The following is an 11,129-nucleotide window of genomic DNA, read 5'->3' as shown; positions in this document are numbered from 1 at the left end:
AGGGAATAAAATGCAAAGTGTGTTTCTTTCTCTCTTTCTCTCTTTTCTTTAAAATTAATAATGTCCCAGATCAGTGGTTTTGAACTGGTCTGTATGGGCTCCAGGATGTTCCCCTGGGAACCTCTCCTCAATCAATGCCCAAGACTTTTTGTCTGATTTTTTTTTTTTTAATATTTACCAATGAGAAAGAGAACTTCTCTTTTGTGATAGTTTGCAGCCCAAAGACATCATTTTCACAAAGCAAGGTTTGCGTTTCTTTAGCTGAGATTTCCCAAGTCAGGCTGTGAGGACCCTGAGCTGTAGGGGAGGGTCTGTGCCGGACTTATTCTTCGGGGTCTGAGAAAAATTTTTCCCTTTCAAAACACTTTAAATCTTTTCATATGTTTCTACACATACCAAAACTCATTTATTTCCAAATAGAAGTCTTAAATAAAAACTATATTCGATAAGAGTTCTGTCCACTGTGGATTATATAAATTGGGGGGGAAAAGCATTGCAGAAAAGTACGGAAAAAAACCAGAGAACAGGTTTGTTTTTTTAACTCCTAGCTTTCCAAAACAGCTCTTGCAGTTTCTCCAGACCTCTGACGAAACCTGTTTTGTTTTTTTTTTTGCTACAGCACTATTTTCCAGAATGAATTTCTGGGCTCCCAGAACTTATCATTTTAAATATGAACACAAAAACCCCAGATCTTTGAATGCATTCTTCTGGCATCAATGAGGATGTGGTCCTTTCTATCGTTTTTGACTTTCCATCACAGGTCTGGGATACTGCTTTAGCTTTCTCCCAACTGTCACCATTCTGTCACAGTACTTTGACAGAAGACGCTCTGTGGTCACGGCTGTTGCTTCTACAGGAGAATGTTTCGCTATGTTTGCTTTTGCACCAGGTAAGTGGACAACTACAGTCTACGTGTTCACATGAACTAGCTCTTCTTGCTACACTGACTCTTGCCAACCATCAGTTAATAGACTGACAGCTTCGACTGCGTGCAGAAGGAAAGGTTAATTGTCTTCTCTTCTCCAGCACAGTTTCAGGATCTGTCTTCCCTAACCCCAATTTTAGGAATTCAAACATTTTCATACTGGTCCAAGTTTACATAAATAGGAATATACAATGGCACATATTCAGTGGTAAGGCTTGAAACAGCCATTCCAAAATAGATGATTGAATGATTTCGGATTGTTCCTATTATTCTATTTCTCTCCTTGGTCAAAAGAGCCATATTCAATGCGGATTTAAACTGTGCTAGTAAAGTCCCTTTCGTGAATGGTGTGTGGATAATCTCACAGTGTTTTTTTTGTTTGTTTTTTTTTTTTGCGGTACGTGGGCCTCTCACTGTTGTGGCCCTCTCCCGTTGCGGAGCACAGGCTCAGTGGCACGTGGGATCTTCCTGGACCGGGGCACGAACCCGCGTCCCCTGCATCGGCAGGTGGACCCCCAACCACTGCGCCACCAGGGAAGCCCTCAGAGGGAGATTTTTATCCCTGGTTTATTTCCCTATCTTAACGAGAACCTGTGAATTTCACTAGCCAGTGGTAGACAAATCACCTTAGAGACTTAGATTAACCTCTTACTCTGCCATTTCTTGGTGAATGTGTCAGTGGATCGTGGCGGATTTGTTCAAAGGAGATACATGTAGTAGTATTTAGGGGTGACGTGTCTTATCTGAAGCTTTTCAGATAGTTCAGAAAAATTAATGTATGCTTGCCTATAAATAGGCAGACAGAAAAATGTTAACTGTTGAAATTCGCTGAAGTGCGGGCAGGCAGATAGGTATCATTCTTCGCACTTTTCTGTCCGTTTGAAATTTTTCAGAACAAAACACTGAGGGGAGAATCAGTGGCCTGTGAACGCCCTGAAGGTAGAAACTGCATCTTGGTTGGCTTTGTTCCCTAGCCCATCCCTGGCACCTGGTAGGCAGGCACTCGAGGAATGCTGAGTTGGAGCATAGAAGAGCAGACCGATCGTTGCCAGAGGAGGGTCAAGCACTTTGAAATACCCAAGCCTGAAAGATTTTGCAATTCTGAGTTTCCCATATTAACAGGGGGAGAAGAGGTGTGAGCAAAGCATGCTACGACAGTAAATGGAGACCCCGTGCCCCGGAATTCGGGGCTGTCTTGCTAAGCTGATCTTCTTTCTCGGGAACCAACTTACCATGTCTCTTATACCTGACTGTCAGCTCTCAGAGAATGAGAATCTAGTGAAATGAAATTCTAATGAACATCATTTCACCTCTGTGGGATGATGACGGAAACTCCTGAAGGTCTCGTGGGGCCTGCATTATCCTCTTGTAACTATGGGTCCTGAAGCCCCCTTTGGCCTGACACCACCCAACCCCCAGAGGACCCCAGCCAGGGCCCAGTCCCCGCCTCCAGGCTGCCTCTGGGCTGGCAGGAAGGTAGTTAGAACGTTCCACAAAGCAAGCGGAGAACTGTAGCGATACTGCACAGGACCGTACTGTATCCACACGGTAACTGTCTTAATTCCAGGATAATCCTATGAGCTTTTAGATACTTCGTTTATCCTCTCCTTCATCTGTTACTACTAAGGGTTGAAGGAGTGGATGGAGAACGATCTAGCTCAGAGGGTGGAAATTCTGTCTTGAAGAGGCCAGAGGGGAAATATTTCAGGCGTCACGGGCAAGTCCTTGTGGGATCCAGTCCTCTCTGTGGTGACAGCACAGAAGCAGCCGTAGACGACATTAAAGAATGATCTCGGCTGTGTTCTAGTCAAGGTTTATCATCCAGTAACAGGCAGCGGGTTGGATCTGGCCCGCAGACGGCTGTCTGCCAAACCTCGATGTGGGTCACGGACTTGGTTCATCTCGAGTCTCTGCCTGGCGGAAGGCACCCACCAGAGCTCTCTCAGAGGCCTGGGCTGAAGATGTGTATCCCTGCTCATCCTTATGCACCTTCCTCCTTCTCGAGTCCTAAAAGCCCCCAAAACCTAGAAGAAAAGGGTAGTGCCTGTCGACTGCATTCGCACGGCCAAGTAACTTTTGTTTACCTGTTTCCCGGTCTGCGTTTCTTCTCGCTTCCCCCCACCCCCGCCCCCGGTCTTGAGTTCGTTTCTGACCTTGGCTTTTCTTTCTCCTTCGCTCCTGCCCACCCAAGCCATCACGGCCCTGAAGGAGACCATCGGCTGGAGGTACAGCCTCCTCTTCGTGGGTCTCCTGCAGCTCAACCTCGTGGTCTGCGGGGCGCTGCTCAGACCCATCATCATCAGAGGACCCGGGACCCCCAAAACCACCGCCCACGAAAGTCGGAAAGAAGTGCAATACATGCTTGAGAACGAGAAAACCCGCACCTCGATAGATTCCATTGACTCAGGAGTAGAACTAACTACCTCACCTAAAAACGTGCCTGGTCACACGACCGTAGAGCTCGAGCCCAAGGCCGACCTGCAGCAGATCCTGGGCCAGCCCAGCTCCAAGCCCGGCTGCCAGAAGGCCCCGCTGCTGGACTTCTCCGTTTTGAAAGAGAAAAGTTTTATCTGCTACGCGTTTTTTGGTCTCTTCGTCACCCTGGGGTTCTTCGCCCCGTCCTTGTACATCATTCCCTTGGGCCTCAGTCTGGGCCTGGACCGCGACCGCGCTGCTTTCTTATTATCAGCGATGGCGATCGCAGAAGTGTTCGGGAGGATCGGGGCTGGGCTGGTCCTGAACAGAGAGCCCATCCGCAAGATCTACATCGAGCTCATCTGTGTCGTCTTACTGACCGTGTCGCTGTTTGCCTTTACTTTTGCCACTGAATTCTGGGGTCTCATGTCCTGTAGTGTATTTTCCGGGATTATGGTTGGGACGGTGGCGGGGACCCACATCCCGCTGCTCGCTGAGGACGACGTCGTGGGAATCGAGAAGATGTCTTCAGCGGCTGGCGTCTATGTCTTCTTCCAGAGCATCGCAGGACTGGCTGGACCGCCACTTGCAGGTAAGTTAAATACACAAAGTAAAACCCTTGTCTGCTATCCTTTTACAATATTTTACTTTTCCACGATGGTCTATCCCAGGATATTGACTATAGTTCCCTGTGCTCTACAGTAGCAGCTTGTTGTTTATTCACCCTGTATCTAATAGTTTGCACCTGCTAACCCCAAACTCCCACTCCATCCCTCCGTCATCCCCCTCCCCCTTGGCAACCACAAGTCTGTGAGTCTGTTTCTGTTTCGTAGATGAGTTCATCTGTGTCACAGTTTAGATTCCACCTGTAGTATACTGTCGTTTTATTAATAGTGCCAGCTTCCTATTCAAGTCGAATAGAAAATAAAACTTGATTTTTATACTTGCAGAGAATTTTAGAGGTGTCGGGATAGAGGTTACCCGAGCCACCTCTCTTGACTTAAATATGAGGAAAGTGAAAGCCAGAGAATGTCAGCGTACAGCCCAATGGTAAATCAGTGACCAAGTCAGGATTAGAACCTGGGTCTGCAGCCCAAGCTGCACGGGCTTTTTCTACCAGTTGGCCTTGAAAAATGCTCGCAGCGGGGGCGGGGAAAGCTTGGATTTCTGACCTCATTACCCTCTGACTTTTGGGATAACAGAACTAAGGGTCTTCTGTAAGCCAACTTCCCTTCTAGGGAGGGGTTTTAGGGAACTGAACCTAGAACAGCACTCTGCAGAGCGCTTCACTAATCACTACAGAATATTTCTCTGTAGGAAGGACATGGCTTTGTTTTACATGTTAGCCCTGAAATAAGTCCTTGAGGTTATTGTGATTAGAAATCTTACCCCATGTGAAAAGATACCTGAAGTGAACTCGAGTGAAAATAAAAGAGCTCTTTCCTCTTAGGAGAGGATGTCAGCTTTCCAAAGGAGTGGGCATCTCACCATTCCCAAGTTTTAGATCAGCCCACAAAGAACATCTGAGTGACAGAATTTTCTCAGGTGCTAAGTAGGTTGTACGTTTGTCTACATCTTCTCTCCCGTCTAGAAAAGACTCCTACCTTCCACGTGCTTTTTTTCTTAAAAACAAACAAACAAAAAACAGACAAAACAAGGAAGGCAAAGAGCCTGAGAAGTGGCTGAGTTTGGGGGAGCCTGGTGGGGGGGTCTTTGTGGCTAATGTGTTGACGCTCCCGCAGGGCTTCTGGTGGACCAGAGCAAGATCTACAGCAGAGCCTTCTACTCCTGCGCGGCTGGGATGCTTGTGGCCGCTGTGTGCCTCGCCCTCGTGAGACCCTGTAAAAGGGGGCTGTGCCGCCGTCCCCAAGCCGGGGAAGGGAAGGCCGAGAGTCACCGTGGGAAAGCTTTACAAGACATCCCAGAAGACTTTCTTGAAATGGACCTGGGGAAGACTGAGCACAGAGCTCCTATGAAAACGGAGCCCGTGTGACACGCTTGTCATTCACACCAGCCTCCCTGGGGGCTGGAGAGGGTGGGGGACAGGGGACCCAGGGCAGCAGAGATGTGGACCACCCACCCGCTTTCCAGACTACACTCTAAAGGGAATGTATGCGTGAACACCACTACCAACATCCTTTTTTTTTCTTGTAAGTTTTCCTTTTCGCTTGTTTTTTAAGCCAAAACAAAAACCACCGAACACCCTTTCCGTACATCAACCCGGCTGTATTCAGTAGCAATACGAAGATGCACAGGACTCTCGGGTTCGCATTCCGGTTTTAAAAGAGTGACATGAATTGGCAAAGTGGTTTTAAGAGCTCTCACATGTGATAAACTACTATCTTGGAAAAGGACATCTGGCCGAGGCCATTGCAATGAAATTGGCCATTACAAAAAAAAAAAAAAAAACTTACATCATTTAAAACATTTCTCATTTTCAGAAATATGAACAAATTGTTTAAAACCCTTTGAAAAATACTGAGGTTTCCATTAACAAATTAGGGCCTCTGAATTTTCCACATAGTTCATGGAAATGAAGTACAGTTTGAGACCAAACATTTGGCTAGTAAACGGAAATTTAAAAAATATATGTAACTTGAACTTCATAAATGTGAAGATGACCACTTTTTTATGGCCAGTCACTACCAGAAGCATTTCGATACAGAACACACAGCACAGCATTCAAAAATGTGTTTCCTATTGCTTTTAATTATTCAGAAATATGTGATTGTAGTGTCTTTAATTTAAACCGCTATTTATTATTAAGTTATTCTAGAATGAATAAAGAAATCAAAAGAAAGAAAATCTGAGACATAAGCAGAATTTCTACCCCCTTTCTGCAATCCTTTACATGCCTCAAAGAATACTTCTTAACTTGTAAAGTGACTCTCGTAAAAGGCCAAGTTTAAGGATTCTTCAGTTTGATTAACGACAACGTGCGTCATTTCAAGGGGGGGGACGACGATGAGTAGCAAATCGCCTTAGCTTTTTTAAATGATTTGTTTTATCACCTAAGAATACTTGAGGATCTTCTTTGATCAGAATTATATTTCATTGAATTGTTGAAGCATTTCTGATTTTTTTTTTTAATCTCACCGTTGAAGCATTTCTGTATTTCACGTGGGATAGCAGAGACATTTATTTTACCATCATGAGTTATATCATATAAACCCTGATTGCTCTATGTTACCAGAGTTATCGGGTTAACTGGTCACTGGGTTTTTTTTGGAGTTACATTACATGTATAGTATTTCTCATGTGCACATTTTTCTGTAAAAGGGCAAGTATGAGGGTAACAGGTTGGCTACGTACTCATAATGTCCTGAATCTCACTCTACAGGTGATGGTCAGTACCGCTGCTCCATCTTTATTCATTTACTGTTAATTTATGACAACTCAGGGGGAAAAAAAATATAACAAGCCTAGTTTGGTTACAGGTACACACAAGCTTGACTATTTCTCTGCACTGAAATGAAAGTGGCATAGTTCATCACCACCTGCTACGTTTCTGTACAGTGTTTGATCAGCCATAGAAATAGGACAATCTGTAAAACTTTGGGGAGGGGCTGGGGAGGAAATGACAACGTGTCTGTCAAAAACAGACACACCTAGAACAAGCTGGATGTAGCAAATCTCTGTCACTACCAGAGAAGGACTTGGAGCTTGTGGCACTTTTGCAGACTTCATGACTTCAGCACTTTACAGTCTTTTTTACTATGAATGTTCAATACAACTTAATATTTATATCTGGTTTCAGAGCGATCTGCTTAAGACGTCCATTCTGTTAATTGCATGGAAAATAAAATGTATGCCAGTTTCAGTACGTCAGTAATCAAGGGTTTAAATATTTGGCAGAAAATGAAAACAGGATTGCTGATTTGTTCTGTATTCTGTGACATTCTGGTACTTCTAGATTTGCAATAAATGTATGGCTTTTTTATTTAAAGAAAGTGATTCGGTTTTTTATTGACTCCTTGGCGTTCATTGTTGGATCCAGTTAAAGTTATAAAAGCTCAAGGAAGATTCATGTCAAATAACGTTTTTGAAAGCTTTTGTGCAAAATCTTTTAACTGCACTAGAGACACATAAACGTTTCCAAGACGTGTTAGTTGAACATCATTATTTCATAAATGAAAAATAAATGAATGGGGACTTCCCTGGTGGTCCAATGGTTAAGACTCCACACTCCCAATGCAGTGGGGCACGGGTTCAATCTCTGGTTGGGGAACTAAGATCCCACATGCCACACAGCATGGCAAAAAATTAAAAAATAAATGAATGAAATGATATCCTGGTGGCCACAGAGAGATAGCTCAGCCTATCAAAAGTAATAAGTGAAAATAGTTAAGACTAACCATACGTAGTTACAGAACAGGCCTAAGAACTGCTCTAACCTGTAATTAACAGCACGGACTTTCCATGCCAGGAGTCTACAAAATCTTTTTCTGTAAAGGTCCAGATAGTAACTATTTAAGGCTTTGCATGCCACACAGGCTTGGTCACAACTATTCAGCTCCGCCTCTGTAGGGCGCAAACAGCCATAGACAAAATGTAAATGAATGAGCATGGCTGTCTCTATAAAAGTTTATTTTTGGATACTGAAATTTGAATTCCATAAAATTTTCACACACTATGAAATATTGTTGATTTTTTTCAGCCACACAAAAATGTAAAAATCATTATTAGTTTGCAGGCGGTCAAGAAAAGTCGGCAGTGAACTGGATTTGGCCTGTGGGCCCCAATGATCAGACAGGTACCACCAGTAGCAAAACTGTAAACTAGCTCTCCTGACTGATGGGAAAGGATCATCTTGGCCAAAGTGACCCTTAGATCACAGGTGCCAAAGATAGGAAAGATCAAACAGCTGCTAGCACATTATCAGGTTTCATTGCCTGTGATTAAAGAGATTTGGCTTCCACGTTACTGACGAAATAATTTCACTACAAATGTAGACCACTTCCCTTCCCAAAATAAAATCATTCCAGTTGTAAAAATGAGATAAGATCATGTGTTCTTTTAAGGCAAATGCATCCTTAACAGATACAGTGTTTCCAAGCTTTTGAACCAGGTTATCAATTTTCGACTCCAATAACGTGTAGGGTAGCTTTTGTACATTTACTTGCCTTTCCTTTCACTCAACACCTGGTGATAAAATACAGACTCTAACGCAGAGTTCCGCGGCCGAGTCATCCATTCAAGTCACTTGAGGCATTTATTACATTTAGACTTCTTTACTTCTCAAATATTATAAATCAGAAATGATCATGAATCCCTTCTTTTTTCCTCTCTTCTTGGCCGCAACGCACTGCACAGCTTGCGGGATCCAGTTCCCCGACCAGGATTGAGCCCAGCCCACGGCAGTGATAGCACCGCATCCTAACCACTAGGCCACCAAAGAAGTCCCATGAACCCTTATTTTTAAAAGCTCCCAGATATGGGGTTCACTAATACGCCTAGAATTTAGAAGCCACTGCCCTTAAAATTTTAAATGGTTATGAGCATTCATTAAAACGACCAACTTAAAGACAACTCAGACATGGTACACGCTAAAAGATCACTCCTATAAGTATACATCGCACTGCAAAACGAGAAGCTGTCCTGGGTTTCAGGTTTATGGTTAATACAGGGGAGGCCTACAGTCTCCAACAGGTGGGCCAGACTCTGTTGCATAAGTAAGGAAACTAGCTCCCCCTGGTGTTCAGTGTCTGTCATGACCGCCTGAGGGTGCTGAACAAGAAAAGTGCCAAGGTCAGGAACTTGCAAAATTTCGTTTTTCACGTACGAAAAACTCTCACGGCCAAATCACAATGACCACAGTGACTATAGATCTCCTAGAGGGGAAATGGGACAGCAAAACTGATACCCCAGAACACTTTATCTATAAAGGCTTTTAAAATATAGTTCACCCAAGGTTATGGGAAAAAAATACAAATTGTTGTGGCCATGAATTTATATTATGTATCTACCTTTCCGGCAACTCAAGAAGAGAACAAGCTCGCTAACCATCCTAGCAACTTACTCCCCTAGACTTCGACCCAAACTCTACCTTCTCGACACTGGGGACTCTCTTGCTAAGTCCCCACTTCACTGCGGGTCTCCCGACTGTGTGAGGGCAGCAGGGCCATCCTAACCTGTCCTCAGCAGCAGAAGCCTGATCCTCTCCCCACATCCTACCGGCTCTGCTTGCTAAATATATCCAGAACCTGACTGCCTTTGCCAACTCCGCCAGCAGCCCTGATCCGAGTCAATGTCATCTTCGCTCCATCACTGCAATCGTCTTACAGCAGGTTTGCCCACTTCCCCTCTCCCCACACATGTACCCCAGCCCACCCTGGCCTTCGTTTTCCAGACAGAAGCCTTGTAACAATCCTTTTAAAGCATGAGTTGTACACGACCACATGCCCAAGTCTAGTACTTTCTGCCCGGCTCTTACTGCACCTGCTTTATTATTGTTCCTTGAAATCACACGCCTCAGGCCTTGGCATCTGTGGTTCCCTTTGCCTGGTCCCGCTTCCCTGAGATGTGCACATGACATGAGCCTTTAATTTGGTTCCCCCCGCAAAAGTCACCCCCCTGAGGAGGCATGCGTGAATATCCTATCCAAAACAGCACTTGTTTCTACCCCTTTACTCTGAGGTTATAAAAGTATTGTTTACTCACTTATTATCATTAAGGCATAGCAGTTTTTTGTTCACCGCTATATCCCCAAAGCTTTGAGCAGGGCCTGGCACATTGTAGGTGATGCTCCAAAAAAAATGGATGAGTTAATGAGTGCCTCATTTTTCATTGACATTTTCCAGAGGAAAAAAAAATGGTACCTATTTACGATTACACTCAAGAGTCTGGTGCTTCTACGAATCAGCTCGAAGGCCTGAAAGCACGGTGCTCAAAACCTGCTGGTCCCAGGCTCGTCCCGCATTCTGTACCCCTCCCTCTCCCCTGCTTGAGTGATTCAGAGCCCCTTAATCAGCTGCTTCTTTAACCCCGTCCTGTCTGAGGGAAGAACAGATGCCCTCAGGCGACCTACACGCACAGGAGAGGCCAAATCCAAAGCTGAACCCTAGGAGCTGTACGAACAAAGAAGAGAAAGGGAAATCTCTCCCAGCAGCCTCGGGAGCAGCGGATTAAATCTCCACAATCAACCTGATGTACCTGCATCTGTGGAATACCTGAATAGACAACGAATCAACCCAAAATTGAGTGGTGGACTTAGGGAGCAACAGTAGACTTGGGGCTTGCGTTCTGCATATGATTTGTTTCTGGTTTTATGTTTATCTTAGCTTAGTATTTAGAGTTTATTATCATTGGTAGATTTATTGATTTGGTTACACTCTTTTTTTTAATATTTATATATATTTTTTCTTTTTCTCTTTTTGTGAGTGTGTTTATGTATGCTTCTTTGTATGATTTTGTCTGTATAGCTTTGCTTTTACCATTTGTCCTAGGGGTTTTTTTTAGTATAGTTTTTAGTGCTTGTTATCATTGGTGGTTTTGTTTTGCAGTTTGGTTGCTCTCTTCCTTCTTTCTTTTATTACTTTTTAATTTTAATTTTTAAGTTTTTTTATTTTAATAACTTTATTTTATTTTATTTATTTTTTTCTTTCTTTCTTTCTCCCCTTTCTTCTGAGCCATGTGGCTGACAGGGTCTTAGTGCTCCGGCCCGGTGGCAGCCTGTACCTCTGAGGCAGGAGAGCAGAGTTCAGGACATTGGTCCACCAGAGACATCCTGGCGCCATGTAATATCAAACAGCGAAAGCTCTCCCAGAGATCTCCATCTCAACGCTAAGAC

At 44.1% G+C, this 11,129-nt stretch overlaps 3 protein-coding genes across 7 annotated transcripts in view; 1 reads left to right on the top strand and 2 right to left on the bottom strand.

Annotated features, from left to right (window-relative positions):
* Positions 1–7,376, top strand: part of SLC16A6 (solute carrier family 16 member 6) — a 17,129-nt gene extending 9,753 nt beyond the window's left edge. For 3 of the 5 annotated variants that reach the window (XM_024760972.1, XM_024760968.1, XM_024760970.1), the window contains exons 4-6: positions 761–889; positions 3,117–3,932; positions 5,083–7,376. In XM_024760972.1, the coding sequence (XP_024616740.1) occupies positions 761–889; positions 3,117–3,932; positions 5,083–5,333 (1,196 nt within the window). In that variant the 3' untranslated portion in view covers positions 5,334–7,376. The remainder of the gene's footprint in view (positions 1–760; positions 890–3,116; positions 3,933–5,082) is intronic. The other 2 variants (XM_024760971.1, XM_024760969.1) reach the window with 1 other exon arrangement.
* The window catches only part of ARSG (arylsulfatase G), a 134,547-nt gene that overhangs the window by 119,726 nt on the left and 3,692 nt on the right, over positions 1–11,129 (bottom strand). The gene's annotated exons all lie outside the window — the stretch shown is intronic.
* AMZ2 (archaelysin family metallopeptidase 2) overlaps positions 898–11,129 on the bottom strand; it is a 24,568-nt gene continuing 14,336 nt past the window's right edge. Inside the window, exon 8 of the mRNA XM_024760994.1 lies at positions 898–2,949. Coding sequence (XP_024616762.1) covers positions 2,743–2,949 — 207 coding nt within the window. The 3' untranslated portion in view covers positions 898–2,742. The remainder of the gene's footprint in view (positions 2,950–11,129) is intronic.

This window comes from Neophocaena asiaeorientalis, unplaced genomic scaffold, assembly GCF_003031525.2.
Source record: "Neophocaena asiaeorientalis asiaeorientalis breed wild unplaced genomic scaffold, Neophocaena_asiaeorientalis_V1.1 scaffold30, whole genome shotgun sequence".
NCBI classification, from domain to species: domain Eukaryota; kingdom Metazoa; phylum Chordata; class Mammalia; order Artiodactyla; family Phocoenidae; genus Neophocaena; species Neophocaena asiaeorientalis.
The sequence above is the reverse complement of the archived record's forward strand: the minus strand, read 5'-3'. Positions and strand labels throughout refer to the sequence as shown.